The sequence below is a fragment of the Nyctereutes procyonoides genome, unplaced genomic scaffold (genome assembly GCF_905146905.1).
Source record: "Nyctereutes procyonoides isolate TBG_1078 unplaced genomic scaffold, NYPRO_anot_genome, whole genome shotgun sequence".
Taxonomy (NCBI): domain Eukaryota; kingdom Metazoa; phylum Chordata; class Mammalia; order Carnivora; family Canidae; genus Nyctereutes; species Nyctereutes procyonoides.
This window is the reverse complement of record NW_026575140.1, coordinates 12,088,624-12,107,041: the sequence shown is the minus strand read 5'-3', so window position 1 is coordinate 12,107,041 and position 18,418 is coordinate 12,088,624. Positions and strand designations below refer to the sequence as shown.

Here is an 18,418-nt window from a genome sequence, read left to right as displayed (position 1 = left end):
ACCAAAGGTTTTAAAGTGAGGTTCTGCAGTGGTTCTCTGGTTACACACTGTGAAGTGCAAGAATAAAGAGCCAGCTGAGTTTGGGGTCCTGGCTTTTGAAGTACAGGGAGGTGGCTGGGCCCCACACTCTGCCTCTCCACTTCTCATGTTTTCACACACATGTCCTTCCAGAGTCTTTGATGGTGAGTGGGGATGAAAACATGCAAGAATGAATCAGAAAATACTAAAACCACCGCTACCACCACCAATGGTTTATCAATTCATATGGAGAGGGATGGGTATCATTTATCTTTGTAATCCCCACAGCACCTAGCACAATGTTTGGATAAAGTATTCACAAAAACTCATTTAAATGAAAGATGGATATTACTAATATATAGAAAAATGCTCTTTGATATGTCAGTAGAAGATAGTGGTTAAGGCAGGGGCTTTGCAGTCAGTGCACACCTAAGGTCTTAGATTCACTGTGTGGGCTCAATTTCAAGTAGAGAATATTAATACCAGGATTGTTGTATGATATGAGCTAAGATACTTAATGGGGTTAGAAGTGTGCCTGGCACAAGATAAGCACACAGTTATAGTTACTTTTATGGTCAAAATTACAGAATCTTTCTCTTATGCTCTTAATATTAAGATTTCAAGGGGGACCCCTGGGTGGCTCAGTGGTTTAGTGCCTGCCTTTGGCCCAGCACATGGTCCTGGAGTCCTGGGATCAAGTCCCATATCGGGTTCCCTGCATGGAGTCTGCTTCTCCCTCTGTCTGTGTCTCTGCCTCTTTCTTTCTCTCATGAATAAATAAATAAAATCTTTAAAAAAATTAAGATTTGGCTGACACAATTATCTACAGGAAATAAGTGCTATGGTAGAAGAATTTTGCTTTGGAAGGCTGTTCAAGGAGGTTTTTCTCATAGAAGAGATGTAGATTTGAGACCATATTGGTGGTCTCATCCTAAGGTCTCAAAGATAGTGATGTTATCGTTCATATGAAAGATCGATGCTGTAGAAGCTGAAAATGTGAAGTTGCTTACAAAGCTGGTGCTCTGCACTCTAGAGTGACAGGGTAGCAGAGCTGGGAATAGGCGCAAAGTCCTCATTGTAAGTTGCTTTTCCCATGTCTGAGGGGCCTGGCAGCTTACCATGTCCCTGGGGCCCTGGTAAGTTCCCTCACATAGCTTTCGAAGAAGCTGCTATTTAATTTCATAATTGGATGCCCATTTCTTTGGCTTGGAGCTCACAAAGGAAACACAATGGGGTCTCATCAGTCATCGGGGTGGGTGTCTTTGCTCTTTGCTACCTGGGATCCAGCCTCCCTTTCTCTGCTCAGGTGCCTTATGTTCTGCTCTGGCGATTAGCCTGTCTCTAGACTTGCAGCCTTGCTCAGAGGCATGACTGAGCTCCCTAGCCTTAGTTGAGGATGGACACAAGAACCAACCACAGCCAGTAAGTTGCAACAAAAACATTTGCCAGGGCTCATTTCAGACAAAGAGCCTCTACCTCTTTTCCCTGGACTTGAACCAGGCATGAGGGCTGGAGCTGCTGGAGCTTCTGAGTCATCTTGCAACTATGCATACAGGACCTGCCTGAGAATGGAGCTGACACAGCAGAGGGCAGAGCAAAGAGATGGTGGGGGAGATATGAGGTATCTCATATTGCCTGACCTTGGATCAAGCTGTGCCTGAAGCCTACACCTGGACATTTTCTGTTACATGAGCCAGTGCATTTTTTTTTTAAGTTAGTTTGAGTCTGGCTTGCTATAAATTAGAACCAAAAAGTTCCTTATGGCATTTAAAGTCATCAGTAATCAAAATCCATTTTTTTAGAAGCCAATTTGGACTGGCAGAGAATGAAGAGAGTATGAGACCTTGTTGCTGGCAAAGTTGGGGTATCTGGTAGGTTGAAGAATGGGCATCCTCCACATGTCTCTGTTTGAATTCCCATAACCCATGAATGTTTCCTTACATGGCAAAAGGGACTTGGCACATGTGATTAAGTTAAGGTCTTGACATGGGGAAGATGGATCTGGGTGAGGCCAATGATATAATCACAGGTGTCCTTACAAGAGGGAGGCAGAGAGTGATACTACCGCAGAGAATAGAGAAGGGGATGTGGTGATCTTAGCAGAGAGGGAGAGAGATGGGAAGACACTATGCTGTGGGCTTTGAGGAAGGAGGAAGGGGCCAGGAGCCAAGGAATGCCAGGAATGCAGTTTTAGAAACTGGGAAAGGTATGATAAGGGATTTTCCTAGATTTTCTCTAGAACCTCTGGAAGGAGTAGAGAGAACATGGCTGAGGCCACACTTGGCTTAGGCCTAGTGACACGGATTCAGACTCTTGACCTCTAGAACTGGAAGAGACAACTTTACATTGTTTTAAGCCATTTAGTTTATGGTGATTTGATGAGAAATAAGAAACTACTAGGGGGAAGGAGGATAGCCTCCATTCCCATTGGCTTCATTCTTTGGATGGTGAAATTGTCATCGTGGCTCAGACACATGTAGGGGACAGTTAAGGAAGAAAGGGGCCTGGAGGGGCTTAGAGCTTGATTCTGCATTGTGCCCAAGGCCAGCTGTGGCCACTGCTTCTGTTCCCACTTTGGCTCTATTTGCTCCCTCATCAGAGCCTTATTTCTTCTTGTGCCAGGGCTCCATGCTTTTTTTTTTTTTTTTTTAAAGATTTTATTTACTTATTCATGAGAGACACAGGCAGAGGGAGAAGCAGGCTCCCCGCAGGGACTTGATACCAGGAGCCCAAGATCATGCCCTGAGCCGAAGGCAGACGTTCAACCACTGAGCCGCCCAGGCGTCCCTCGCTTCTATCTCTTAAACAAACTTAACTCGGGGAGGTAGAAAAGAAAAAAAATATGTGAGTGCAGGAGCTTAAAGCATTCTGAGGCATGCAGGGCCAGTGGGGGACACAGAGGGATATTTATGGAAGGAATGAAGCTTAGACCAGTGAGAGGCACCTGCAGCCCTCAGACATCAGGCTTCAGACTGATTTCAGAAGAAAATGTCTCAAAGTCACACCTGGGATGCTGCTTCTCAAACATAGTCTGATATTAACATTTAATTAATGAACATTAATGAACAGTAGCCTCTTCAGTTTCCTCAATAAAGGAATGTTTGTAGGGGCTGGCATTTACTGAGCATTTATTACATGCCAGGCATAGTTCCAAGAGCTCTGCAGGTAGGGGAGTCCAAGGTCACAGCTAGCAGGCAGCCGAGCAGGAGGATCCTCAGAGTCCAGGCTCTTGGCCAGCACACTGAGCAGCCTGGGACTGTTGGATGCAAGGATACCCCGGACCTGCCCCCATGCCATCAATAAAGCTGTTTTTCTTTCCAAAAAAACCCTAAAGAACCTGGCTGTGGGGAGGTGTGGTGGGGAGGAGAGGGAGGTGCACTGGGCCACCTGGCTTCAGCCTTGGTGAATGTGGCCTGCCACAGGAAACAGATTTTCTACCCTTTGTCAGAAAGAGTCAGCCCACTGTCTTGGTGTCTAAGGATCCTAGAGCTCCATAACTTTAGGGTGCTGGGGAGTGCTTTACTTAGCAGCATTTGATATCAAGGAATGAAAGAGAGGAAGGGACCCTTTGAGATCCTGGAAACAGCCACCAGCTTCAGATTTTCTTTCTTCTCAGAGACTCGTGGACTTCATAGACACATCTCCTTCAATCCTCACAGCTCCTTTAGGTGTCTACATTATCCACATTTTACAGGGAAGTAAACCCGAGCAAGGGGTCATAGGGCCAGGAGAACAGAGCCCAGATTCTAACCAGCCATGTCCGACTCCACAGTCCAGGACCTCAACTACCCCTAATAGATCATGTCTTACAAAAGTTCCACTTTTGAGGCAAATTGAGGAGTGATGCAGAAACAGATGGAAGTATCTAGAAATGAAGCTTCTCCAGTCCTTCCACTCTCCTCTTCCAATCACAATGTTGGACAACTGACACTCATCACAGAAAAATCAATGTGAGAACAACACATGTTCCTTTGCTGCAGGACTGGGTGCCCTTAGGCCCCTGTGTTTTATTTATCTATAATCTGATTTGGAAACAAAAACGCCGTGCTGGAGAAAGGGGAGCCCTCTTGCACTGCTGGTGAGAAGGCAAGCTGGTGTAGTCACTCTGGAGAACAGTGTGGGGGTTCCTCAAAAAGTTGAAAATAGAGCTGCCCTACTACTAGGGCACTACTAGGTATTTATATCAGACATACAAAGGTAATGATCTGAAGGGACACCTGCACCTGCACCCCAATGTTTATAGCAGCAGCATCATTAGCCAAACTATGGAAAGAGTCCAGATGTCCATCAACAGATGAATGGATAAAGAAGATGTGCATATATACGTGTATATGTAACAATGGAATATTACTCAGCCATCAAAAAGAATTAAATCTTGCCATTTGCAACAACGTGGATGGAGCTAGAGGGTACTATGCTAAGCAAAATAAATCAATCAGAGAAAGACAAATGCCATATGATCTCACTCATGCGGAATGTAAGAAACAAAACTGAGGATCATAGGGGAAGGGAGGGAAAAATAAAACAAGGCAAAATCAGAGAGGGAGACAAACTGTAAGAAACTCTTAATCATAGGAAACAAACTGAGAGTTGCTGGAGGGGAGGGGATGGGGGATGGGGAATGGGGTAACTGGGTGATGGGCATTAAGGAGGGCATGTGATTAATTAGCACTGGGTGTTATAGAAGAATGATGAATCACTGAACTCTACCCCTGAAATTAATAATACACTATATGTTAATCAATTGGATGTAAACAAAAAAAAAAAGATAACAAATTTTTTAAAAAGGCCATGATGTCTTTGGGGACCAGTTGGCTATGTACTAAGTTCCAGCAGCATCTCAGCTTTGTGGTCCTGAGCCTAGGCAGAGATACCAGCTGAGCTAGTGTCCATTTGGCTCTCTCTGGCCTCCTAGAGGTAAAGGCTGCTTCGAGGGTGGGCTGCCCCGTGTGCCTCTTTCATGCAGATGCCGTGAAGCATCATGTTCTTGACGAGTTGAGCAGTCATGCTAAAGAGACAGACCCAAGAAGGGGCACAATCCTGCAGTGCTGGCTCTGTCGGCAGCCACACTCACACCTTATTTCTCATCCTGGCTTCCTCATTACATGTGTATATATGCAGAGCCTGGACCATCAGCTACCAAAGTCACTCTAAAACCCAGTCATGCACATGAACTCATGTGGATGAGCAGGTGTCTAAGACAATGACCTGCTTTCCTCTTAGGAAGTGCTTTCTTGGCATGTGTGTCCATTTTCCTTCCTTCTTTGTTCTCATATGTGACATGAGGGCCAGCTTGGGAAAAAAAATGCTCAATCAAGAGAGATGCTTTAAATAGCCTGATCAGAATTGTCTACAAAGTCACACACATGAAAAAAAAAAGTCACACACATGCATACATGCAGGTATACACATGTGCACCCATGGCAGATGTGTGTGCTGTGATAGGTAGACGTGCTGCGTCTGTCTTGGCATCCTCATATCTTGCCCTAACAAGAGAAAAAACCTCTTTCATGCTTCTGTTTCTTTTATTAGCTGTAAGTCTTATGAGAATTCTAATTGGAAAAGAAAGGTTAGTGTTGGTATACTTGATAAAAGTGACCTTTAGCCAATGAGTGGTTTATGTTTTTTCCGACGGTCTGAGGAGAAAGCCTGCCTGAAAGGCAAGTGGCATTTTTTTTTCTACTCAAGGTGACATTTATACCTCGAACTTTTCCATTTGACAGGTGCCAAGAAGCTGACAGAAAAGAATCTTTAATCAGTTATGAAATGATTCTCCCTCACCACAAATACCCAGGAGGGAGCAGTTACAAATTTGAAGATACCCTTTGAGGACGTACTCTGTGCTGCCTCCTCTGTGTTGGGCTCCGGGGTCCAGAGGTGATAGGACAGAAGTGCTCCCTGGCCTTAAGGGGGTGAAGAGCCAGCTAGAAAGTTGGATACTGAGCCATAATTACGAGCATGATGTGTCACGAAGGAGATGGGCTACCAGGGCCTATGACGGGAGGTTATGTAGGGAATGGTCTCAAGACGGCTTCCCAGGAAAGCGTACTGGGGACAAGGGAGCAGGGGCTGGTGAGTTGAGGTGTGGGAATTGCTTCGGGCAGAGAACACAGGCTTCGACAGGAATGGCCCTGGACAGGAAACGGGCCACCAGCATGGTGAGGGCAGAGTGAAGTGAGAAGAAACTGGAGAGGAACACAGGGGCAGCCCAGCTAAGCCTTGCTGAACTCAGGAAGCATTTGTACTTCATTCTAAGAAGCATGGGTGCTCTTTGAAGGTTAAGAACCAGAAAATGACGTGTTCATCACTTGGCTCCCTGGGTGGATGATGGAGCCCAACAGGGGGCATCCGAGTGGTCCAGGCAAGAGAGGATGGCGACTTGAACTAGGATAATCACCACAGACATGGGAACGAGGGGGTTTCAGAAGGCAGATTGGGTGATGGGTCTGATGAGTGAGGTCAAGGAGAGGAAGGAATCTGAAGGACTCTCAGGACAACGCTGTCATTCATGGGGACAGGGGGCCCTGGAGGAGAGGCAGGGAGGGGGGCAGCGGCAGAGCCTGAGTTTAGCATGGGGCAGGTTGGACATGAGTCATCTAAGAAACATCTAAGAGAAGCTGTCAAGAAGGAGATGCCCTTGGACTCAACAGAGGGTCTAGGTAGAGACGGTCAGAAGCCTTGGCAGCAGGCGCTAAGTGCCATTGCAAGAAGAGCAGGGGCCTAGGAGGGAGTCCTGGGTCCCATGCACAACGTACCTGTTGCCAGCCCAGGGCTGAGAAGGAGTGAAAGGTTGAGGGGATAAGCAGGAAAGCAGGAGAGAGCAGTGTTATTCAAAGTAAGAGAGGCAGGTGTTTTGGAAGGAGGAGTTGGGTAGCCATGTTGAAGAGGCTGTTATCTTTCTGGAAAAAAAAAAAAAAGCAGACTTTGTCACCTCTTGATTACAAATCTCCCCAGTCCTTCCAAGAGTCTAAACTCCTTGTCCCAGGCACCAGGCCTCTCACACACTACTGCCAATATACATCCCAGACTTCTCCCCAGCCAGTGAAGTCTGTATTGTAGTCCACGGGCCCTCTGTGGACACTGGTAGATGTGTGTCACTTGCCCTTCCAGCATTCATTCTCCCATATGTCAGTTTTTGTCTGGAGATCTGCCCCACCCCCACCCCATTCAGTCCACGGGGTGCTGAGGTCATCATGGCAGCCCTTGGTCTGGGGCACGTAGCCCAGCCAACACTGATCAGTGCTTTGCCCTCCACTTGTAGAAGGGACAGGCAATGTGAGTGAGTTGGTCTGATCAGAGTGTCTCCAGACAGTCCTGGTACAAGGGCTAATAATGTTCCTTTCTGGGAGCTCAGATCTGCAAGGATGTGGCCCCAGGAGCACTGGCAGCCACGTGGGGACCACAGGAGAAAAGTTAACCTGAAAACTTGGCTAACGCTAGAAAGAGTGAGCGAGTGAGCGAGCGAGAGAGAGAGAGAAAGCAGGGCTGAGAGATGGGGCCCCTGGCTTGGGTGACTCTGTTTGAGGCTTTGAGTTAAGCTGGGCCGGAAGCCAGAGTGAATCTGGACTTTTGAGTCGTAGGAGTCAGTGAATGTCCTTCCCTTTTCATTTTTGTTTAGGGTCAGGTTTCCTGTCACTTGCGACAGAATGGAATCCATGAATCCTAACTAATATAAACATGCTATTCCTGTTCGGTAGTGTTTCCTCACTGCTCTGCCGGAGACATTGAACTGTGCTTCTCGGGGCAGCCTTCTTGGATTCTTTGGAGCTGTCATCCCTGCTCTGTCCTTCCTCAGAGCCTGGCGTTATCACATGTTCCCTCTGCTTCCCCAGGAGCCTCAGGCCAGGAATCATGTCTTACTTTTGTATCCCTGATGCCTCACACACTGTCTGGTGTATAAGAGTCACTTATATAATATTTTCTGAATGACTCTCTGAATGAATGAATGGCTTAAGTGAATGAATGAATTATAAGCAGAAGTTCGATATCGAGATATAGAAAGATCCTGAAGACAGGGGAAAATGCTTAAATCAATGAAAAATTAAGTGCATCATCTCTAGTAGTGGCCAAGTACATTTTCAAAATGCCATTATTTTAATTATGGAAATGGCCTCTCAAAAATGAAAAATAAACAAAGCATGTCCCTTCCTCCTGCATAGAATAAACTCATGTAGCTATGTTACTTCAACAGAATAACTTCACAGAATCTGATATTCAAAGCTCATTAGGGTAGGTTGGCTGCTTTCATTCCAAACCTAAACAGTCCTTGGCACCTAATGAGCAGGCTCTGTCGTTCAGACCCCAGGCCGGCTACGCTGGGTCATCATTAGATGTCTTGGGAAGACATCCAGAGCGAGCTGTGGTTACCATGGTAACAAGCAAGGGAAGGGAAAAGCTGGCTGTCATATACAAGATGAGGGGTGCATGCGGGAGGTACCGATGAGCTGAGGAAACAACGTGAGCCTTCCCTATTCAGAGTGGCTACCGGACATTTGGATGCTGAACACAGAGCTGTCCAAACATCCAAGAAGGAGATAATACATAAGTCAAAGACAAATACATTTGTCCTGGTCGCCAAAGAGGCTTTGGGCTCAGAAGAAAATGTTCCTAAGACTTGAGTGAAACAGGCTGTTTATATTTTTTTAAGCAGTGTTTTCCAAATCAAGTCTGGCTTTAGCTTTTAATTGAACAGAGAGACACTTCTAAATCCAAATATTGTGAAGACAGCTTTCCTCGTTCAGCACTAGCCACCTCCCACTGCTTTGGGCATATATACATCTGCATGCATCATATGTATCTAAATATGGGGTAGACCGAAACCCCCTGAAAGCTGCAGAGCATGGAGCTCAGTGCAGCACGTACTCAACATAACTTAATACTGGATTTGTGCTTTGGGTTTGAAATGCTTAAGAAAACTCTATAACGACTTCATTTTTTTAGTGACAAATGTCTAATGATCCAACCACTCAATTCAAAGTTAAAGCAGGCTTATGGATATTACTCTGCTAATTTGGTGGTAAATTGGGGCTTTCAAAGATCTTTTATATGTTTTTCCTGCTTGAAAATCTAGGACTGGGTGTTATTCTGTATGTTGGCAAATTGAACACCAATAAAAAATTAATTTATTAAAAAAAATAAAAAATAAAAAAAAAGAAAATCTAGGACTGGGTGTTATTCTGTATGTTGGCAAATTGAACACCAATAAAAAAATAAATTTATTATTAAAAAAAAAGAAAAGAAAATCTAGGATGAACCATGATTTGAAGCCTTTGCTCTTTCTGTCAATAATTAGTTTTCGGAACTGAAGTGTGAAAGACCCAGTACACAGAATACAGGAAACCCAGTGCACGGCCCAAAGGAGAGGACAATGAACAGCAGAGAAGAGCTCTGGTGGACTTAGGGGCAGGTGTACCTTATCCGATTTTCCTCATTGTCAACCAGGAAAAACCAGCGGAACTTCACCATCAGGGGGCTGCAGTTGGTGATTGTTATGTATCGGATCACCTCAGTATCATTCAGGATACAGCCAAAATCCAGCTCCATGGTCTCAAAGCTGAGGTTAGGGTAGTGCACTTCTCCATGCAGGTTTAGGCTGTCGATTTGAGGGTGTTCCATGTACTTGATCTCTAGAATTTCTTCTGCTACCCAGTTGTTCAAATCACTTTTGTAGGAAGGGTCAAATTTGACCAACAAGTTTTTTTCTCCATCAACCTCCAGCTTAATAGGCTACAAATAAGATAATGGGGGTTACCAATCTTTGTCCTATGTATTTCCAACCTGCTTTATGAAACAGAACAACCAGGGATTTATGCATATTTATGTACATAAACACATGCAGATACACACCTACAAAGAGATTAGTATGAAATATATATATATCCACACATCTTTGGTCCATAATTATATATTTATACTTATACACAATTAAATAGCTAGTATATATAAATCTATATAGATATCTATACTATCTGGACAGCTATAGGTATTTTATATACATATATGCACATATATTTTATTAGTTGAAAATGAAAGCAAGGAAAATCTGGACAGGAATCATTTGAAGGAAGGGATTTTGGTAATAGTTGTGAAGTTGTAAGGATTGAGGAGTTGCAAAAGGGAAAATCTGCAATGAATAACTATTATAAAATATTCTTAACTGAAAATAAATTCGATTGTAAAATGTTCTTCCTAGACAAGTGGGAAAAATCCTTTGCTTAAGAAATTTTTCAAAGGCTTTCTAAAGCCCTGGGGGAGAGGCTCTGGAGCGGGTGACCCAGAAAGGGAGGGATTAGGCAATTTAATTTCTTTTCTCACGCCTGCAATTCTAACTCTTAAGTGCAGTGTTATCTACTTTCTGCTGTTTTCTATTCAACTTAAAATGAAACTCGGAAGCTTGACAGAGTTTGTTCAGTAGATTGTGTTTATCCTTTTCTCTCTTCGATTCAAGTCCTCATGGGTTCCTTGATGCCAAGGCCTCTGGAACACCTTACCATACAAAGCCTGGCTATGAGTTGGCTTTTTCAGGAATTGCTTTATTCACAGTTAATCCACAGGAAAGGAGCCTCCTGGTTTTACAGAAAGTGCCCCAAGGCAGTTGGGAGGTGTGCACGCAGGGATGAGTGTTTTACAGAGCTCTTCCCTCTCCACAGAGTTTTCAGGTTCCGGTATTTAACTGTGCGACTCTGTGACATGATTAGATGGCTTCAGGGGATAAAGCCAATCACCTGACTCAGGCGTCAGAGAGAGGGCAGCTAATCCCATCTGAGAGCAGGGCTGGCCTCTGGTACAGGTGGCAGGGTACAATTTAGAACCCATCCTTGCAGAACACACCATGTGCGGCAGTGCTCACTATTGCAATGCCTGGTGTTTAAATATATTTGAAGACTGACTTAAATGTTTCCCCCCTTTGTTGTTTTGTAGAAATGATACACATCCACAATAGCCTGCATTATATATAAAACACAAAGAGGAAACTCAACTAAAATGTCACCATACGTTATTTTGCAGAGTTAGCATTTTTTAAACATTAGTCCATACATAATGGATGGCTAAATACAATTTTTACAAAAATGAAATTAGACTAATTTATTTTTTTAAATATTTGAATTTCTTCTCAAAAAGAAACACCTTAAAATATTCTTTTTTAAATTAATTAATTAATTAATTAATTAATTAATTTAATTAATTAATTACACACAGAGAGAGGCAGAGACATAGGCAGAGGGAGAAGCAGGCAGGACTTGATCCCAGGACACGGGATCACAACCTGAGCTGAAGGCAGACACTCAACCACTGAGCCACCCAGGTGCCCTTAAAAAAATATTCTTACACAAGAGATATTAATCCTAAAATCATAGACTCTGGAGCCAGACTGCTTGGGTCCAAATCTGACCTCTGCCAGTTACCAGGTCTGTGAATTTGAGCAAAGCTGCTTAAAGATCCAGAGGCTGCCATTTCTCAACGTGTATAGTAGGGTTGGTCTACAGAACAGCTTTGTTGGGCAAAGAGGGGATGATGAAATAAGTAAATATTTAGGTGATATGTTCAGAGCAGTGTCTGCCACATGGTGTACAGTATGTAAATACCAATTACTACTATAATCAATCCCTTTATGATCAAGAAAAACGATGGTCAAGTTTTCAGCAGTTTCAAATTTAGACAAAAGCTTATTGATGTCCACCTGTAAAAAGGGACAAAATATCAACACATTTCTGTTCTATGTATCTCCCAGTTTTTGTTGGCTATCGTGTTACTTTTTAAAAGTACAGGTTTCAAAATCCTATTCCGAAGTCATCACCACCAAAGTTGTGTAGTCTCAGTTCGATAGCTGAATTGGCTCAGTGCTTCTTACCAATCTTTCCCTTATTGGTTTTTTTTTCATTCCTGAATGCCTTACTCGGTTCTTCTCCTCAATGGTTGTATTTCATTGGCAAATTGGTTTTTCAACAAAGTTGTAGGCAAAGTTGTAGGGTTCACTGATTCCTGGCATTCTGAGAGTGTCTGTCTGTTGTCTTTATATTCAAAGGACAGCAGCTGGGTTGCTCTTTCTCTCAAAACTCTGTAGCCATTGGTCCATTGTCATCCAGCATTAAGTATTATCTTGGAGAAGTTTGGGGTTAGTCTAAGCTCTTCCCTTGATGGGTCCCTTCTTTACTGCTGAGAGGCCATAGAATTCTTTGGTTATCAGTAAGACCAGTAATTTCACTAAGATATGTCTCCCTGTTGAACATTCCATAACATTTTGTCCCAGGACAAAATGCCTTACTTTAAAAGATCTAAACATCTTATCTGAGACAACTAGTACCCTTCTCCTGAAGTAACCAAGGTTACAAGTGTCTTGCTTGTCCTTGTGGAGATAGTACAGGGATATAAAATCACGTTCACATATGTATTTTTAAATTTTTTTATATATACGATAGCATACTGTGCACTTTTGTTCTGAAATTCGCTTTTTTTCACTGGGAGAGCACTCTTCAGTGCGTATTCAGTTGCCTCATAGCTGAAATATGTTCCATCATAAAATTCTGCCAACATTGATTTAACCAATTTGATGGATATTGGCTCCCAATCTTTTGTTGTTTAACAATGTTGTAATGAATATCCTTGTCTATATGTTATCTTATATTGCCAAAGGGTAAATTCCTAGCAGTAGAATAACTAGGTCAAAGATTATGGGCATTTAAAAAATCTGGATGGCTATAGCCATATCTGATGTATACAGCCTTCTGATGTATATTTCCCCAACAATGTGGGAGCGCCTGTTTCCACATGCCCTCCCAACACAGAGCAATATCCAATTTTTGCTCTTTGCCAACCTGATAGGAAAAAAAAAAAGTTTCATAGTCATTTTAATTTGCATTTCTTCTAATGTGATTAAAGTTGAGCACGATTTTCATAAATTCAAGAACTGCTTTATTTTTCTTTCCGTGAACTCTGTTCATTTCCTCTACCTGTTTTTCTATTGGGCTGTTGGTGTTTTTCCTGTTGATTTGTAGGGACTCTGTATTTTTTTAATTATATGTATGCTTTTATTAAAGTTACATGCACAAATAATACGGAAGGTCAAATTGTGCTATAAAAGTTATTGTAAGAAGCTATAGTTCCTGACCCAACCTGGGATCCTAAAGATCCAGAGGCTGCCATTTCTCAACGTGTATAGTAGGGTTGGTCTACAGAACAGCTTTGTTGGGCAAAGAGGGGATGATCAGTTGGTGGACATACCCCAGACACCAGGGATTATCCTGGAAGGCTGAAACTCACACTAGAAACATTACATTTCCCCTGACATTTTGATTAATTAATCTGGGGAAAAGTACTTATCTGTAGGTCTTGGGATAAAAGCCAGCTGCTCATATTTTTTGCGTGGGGTCAGTTGGGACAACTATCTAGGGCATGGAATCCCTTTATTTTCAGTGCTCTCCTCGCACCTGTTGTTTCTGAGCCCAGGCTACTTAGGTTGAAAGACTCGCATATCATTGCAGTTCCTCTGGAGAATTTTCTAGAATGCACACTTTTGTGCTTTTTTGTCAGCCCATTCCATCTTCATTCTATCTTCTAGAACTTGTTTAAATCTCTCATTATCTAGTTATGCCCATTCCTTTCCCCCTTTATTTTATTGTTCTAGGCTTCTTTCCTTCTGAACATTTCTACTTTTAAGGTTTCAGGAGGGACAAGAGAGTAGGTCTAATCTACCACCCAGGCTAAGAAAGCTGTTCATGCCTGAATTTGCATTTTGGAAATGGATTATCACCCATTTTGTTCTCCTCTGCTCTGTGAGTTTAGTCTTCATCTCCACTTTAAACACTTGTATCTCATCTTTAAGCTCTTTTTAAGACAAGTCATATCATCTATCATTTCTTTGAGACTGTAGAGAACAACATTTATACTTTTGGTCTTCTTCCTTGCGTAGGTTCCCTGGCAGTAGGTTTTTCTTTTATCTTTCCTTCCTTTTATGCCTCTGTTAAAAGACCTTAGCTGTTTTTCCCCCCAGCTCAGGCTTGAACAAAACCCATTAAGGGACTGTGGGTGGGGTGGGGGAGGGGAGTGTGGTAGTGCAGTGTACAGCCACCAGTTGGATGCTGTCTGAAATCCTCTCACTGAGCAGCTCTGTCCTCCTTCTCCCCCCAAGATCCAGCTCCCTGAGTAAGGCTCACAGCAAATCTCCTTCAGTCATGGGCTCCTTCTGAGATCTCACTGTTGCTGCCTACCCTCCCTTTCTCCTTTATAGCACTTCTTCATTAGCTTCCTCCCTAGACTGGGAGGATGTACACAATGGTGTGTGGATATGGTTTCTCCTTCACTCCTTCCCTTTAGCTCTTCAGTACCACTTGCCCCATGGTCTGGCCATTTCCACTGGCATCCTCATGCCCAGCAAAGGATCACAGGGGTGATGTTGTAGGGATGTTTAGAGAATACTGGACCCTGCATCAGACTGGTGCCTTGATAAGCTCATAGTCTCCTCCCTCAGCCCGGTTCAGATTTCTTAGTATCTGGAGATGGGATATTTGGTTTAGGGATTAGGTTTTAGCTATTTCCTTATTGCATAGAGTATGGAGCTTTGGTGGGATTTGAGGAAAGAGAATGAAAAGATCTCTATTACCATTAGTAGGAAGTCACTATTTTCTAAAGATTGCAATGGACAGGAATGAAGGGTTATCATAAGTTCTTACACCATTAATAATAGTTGATTGACATTGGAATTTATGACATCTTTCTGTAGTGTTTCCTTTTTTGTTTCTTGAATTCTTTCTATTTGCCTGGGCCAAAATTAGGTAGTATACTGGCATTATTCTCTTCCTTGGTCACACACTCAACTCTCGTAGGAGCTTGTTAGGACAGCCCTTGTCAACTCACCTCAGGAGTTAATGGCAGGGGAGATTTATCAGTCTCACAGATAAAGAAGGGTCCACTGGTTGAGAGTAACACATTCACAGGCAGGGTGGAAATGTTCTTCATGACCAAGGGCTGGTAATCAGGTTCTAGGATGGTGTCAGGCTTCTGCAAAAGAGGAAAAAGGAAACCGAGTTATGGTAAACATAGTAAGCTTTTAGCAACCACAGCCTCATATTCATTGCTAACAGTAGAATTAGCATTTCCTGCTCCTCCTTGTCATCTGTCTCTCTTTCTCTGTCTTCCCCTAACCCTTGTATAGATTTAGATAAATCATTTGGAATTTATAGTGGACTACTGAAAAGGCCAGAAAACACAGATTCGATTTCTTAATCTTCTGTTGCCAGGCTAAAAACACCTATACAAGCCAGGCCTCTCTGTAGTGCTATTACTATAGAAATTTCCAGTCTCATAAAACAAAGTCTAGTAAACTAGAAATATCTTGTAAAAGAACCTGTGCCTGATTATAATAAAGATTATTTTCCTTATACAATATTTTTTCTATGCTTAAAAAATCACACTTGCAAAAATTTATACATTTATAATATATTGTTATATTGACAAATGCTCATAATTACTTCCTGTAAGTTTTTTCCTGATAACACTGGGATTTAGAAGCATCTTTTCACTTTCTTAGATGCATCAAATTTAATTTTTCAAATGGAGAATGCATCAGAAATGGATCTTTAGCTGAAAACTTTTCTCATTCTAATTTTGGAGTCCACATTATTTCTTGTGTGCCTTGGAAAGGGGGTCCTTTAATACCAGCAGGAGGCAATCAGCCTCAATCTGCTATTTCCAAAGAGAGCCTCCCTCCAATCATTCCCACAACTCTAGCCGGTTTTCACCAGGCCTCATCATTTTGATTTGCTTTTTCTCCTTGTTCCAATTTCAGTTAAATCCTTCCAGTTCTATATATTGGTCAGAGTCTGTCTCTGCTTCTTTGTTCAAAACAGTCTTCCTTCTGCTGTGGTTCCTGGCCCTGCCTCTGGCTCTGAGGAGCTTGGAGAACTGGTGCCTGTCATGTCCCTGTCAGTTTGGGCTGCTAAAACAAATGTCACAAACTGGCTGGTTTAAATGGCAGACATTTAGGCCTCATAGTTCTGGAGGCTGGGAAGGCCAAAATCAAGGTACCAGCAGATCCAGTGTCCGGCTTCTGATGGCTGTCTTCTCACTGTGTCCTGGCATGACTGAGAGGGAAATCATATCTCTTGTCTCTACTTCTCAGGGCACTAATCCCATTGCTGAAGGCTCTGTCTTCATGACTTCATCACTGCCCAAAGGCCCCACTCCAACCATCACATTAGAGATTAGGAGTTCACTTATGAATTTGGGGAGAGGAGGCACAGACCTAAGCGCCTAAGCCTTGCAATAGTTGTACTGTGCTGGTCCCCTGTACGCTCCTCGAGTTCTTTCAGGGGTTCATTCTGGCACTTACCGTGAGATGCCAAGCATTATTTTCCTCCTTTGAACATGGTAACACACCTACTGAACTCACCTTGTACCTGCAGATGATATACTACGGTTTTGGGGGAAGCAGACTTTTGTGCCATGCAAAGGCTGTCTACCCAGTGACCTTCCTCCAGGCCATGTGTCACTGCAGGAAGCTTTGAAGCGAAGAAGCCAGACTTGGTTGGTTTTGGCAAGAGGCCATTTAGAGGTTAGCGATGAGAAGGAGTCGATGCACACAAGCCATTCTATTTTAAAATGACCCCTTCTCTCTGGGTTGTTTGTCTCCCCAAATATCATGAGACAGGATTTGCTGCTGGACTTCATGAAGTAAACTGGCTGCTACTTTCAACTGACCTTTTCAATTCCACAGAGATGTGGCTTCGTCTGTGTGACTTATGAATGGTACCATAGTTATAAAGTAGATCAAATCTGAGAAAAAATCGTCCCGTAGGCAGGGCTGGCATCATTATAGTCTAATGTACTAAATCAGACACGCTGCCTCGAGCCCCAAACGAGACAGGACAGATAATTGGGTGTTATGTCATTAAATCTGAACGTCAACACTGGCAGGCCTCTTGTGCATGGTGGGTAACAAAGTTGCATTTCTTTGTTGTCTCTGATATGGCTTACATGTGAGCAGGAAATAAACGATGAAAACTACAGTAGTTGGACAGATTTTGCAATTATGATATTTGGGGGGAAGGAGAGAAGGGCAAAAACAAATGAACACAGAGTTGTGACAATTTGATTTTTAATTCAGTAAGTTGCTGCCATATTCAAAATATTTGCTCTTTTATTCTAGTGATAAACTCAGAGATTTAAACAAGAAATAAGATCTTAAAAAGCCAACGCTTAAAGATATGTATATGTATATAAAAAGGAACATTATGCACACATTTTTATGAGTGTTTATAGGCTTAGAAAAAAAAGTCTAATAAGAAACCAGGCTGCATATTTAACATACACCGTAATGTCTTGCATAGAACATTCAACATATATTCACTGAATTTTCTCTGAGTAACCAAATTGAGAGGAAATATAATGCCACTGAATTTGGTGCAGCTGTTGCCAATAAATATCTTTCCTGATTACTTTAAGACGAAGATTTTAAAACCAAGCAATGAAAATGTGGTAGCTATAGCAGGAACTCGTGTAGCATTATCTTTTATATGTCTTATGGAGCTTGTCATAGTTAGTTGCCCATCCTGTGGCTGAAATTTATAATCTAATTCTTCAATGTCTAATTCCCCATGAGTCCATTAAGCCAGGTTTTTGCTTTGTCTTGACTGCCATACAATGTAAGTGCTCAAAGATGATCTGTTGGCTTCAAGTGAACTTGTATATCTCACCTCCCCTACTTGATGATAAGCTTATCCATGGTGGATGCTCAATAAATATTTAATATGAACAAAATGTAATGGAATCCATGACCAGAATAAATGGTCTTAAACATTTTTCTGCAAGCCTCCAGGTAATGAAAGGACTCCTGATTATGACTGCCCCATAATCAGTTAGGCACTGCCAAACTTGGTCCATCTGTATGACACCATGTCAGGACTTAGCTTTGATTATGTATGTCCCACAGCACAGAACAATGGCTTACTTAACACTTAGTTTTTCCAGTTGGCTGTGAGGTTCATCTGGGAGGGACTATTCTCACTATTATATCCCTAGCTCCCAACACAGTGCCTGGTACATGGTAGGCCCTGATAAACAGTCCACTCAGCAGCCGGTATGACTGTTTCAGTGAGTATATCTGACCATGTCAGTCTGCTCCCTCCCTAAAGGCCCTCCAAGGCCACCTGGAACAAAACCCAAAGTCAACAACATGCCTTTCAGTCATGCCAAACTCATCTGGCATATGCCCACTTCTCTAGATGGACTTCGTGTCACTCTGGGAACATTCTCTAAGGTGGCCCTTCAGTTCTGTATACTCACCAAGTTCTTTCCTAACTCAGGCCCTTTGCATGTGCTGTTCCCTCTGCCTATCATTTTTCTTCCCCTCCCTTGTCACCGACTAACTTCTATCTCTCCTTCAAGTCTCAACTTGAGGCACTTG

The 18,418-nt window shown here is 42.8% G+C and overlaps 1 protein-coding gene across 1 annotated transcript in view; it reads right to left on the bottom strand.

Annotated features, from left to right (window-relative positions):
- HYDIN (HYDIN axonemal central pair apparatus protein) overlaps window positions 1-18,418 on the bottom strand; it is a 362,906-nt gene that overhangs the window by 143,913 nt on the left and 200,575 nt on the right. Inside the window, exons 22-23 of the mRNA XM_055304626.1 lie at window positions 14,872-15,015; window positions 9,431-9,744 (exon numbers count right to left, since the gene is read on the bottom strand). Of these exons, the coding sequence (XP_055160601.1) occupies window positions 9,431-9,744; window positions 14,872-15,015 (458 nt within the window). The remainder of the gene's footprint in view (window positions 1-9,430; window positions 9,745-14,871; window positions 15,016-18,418) is intronic.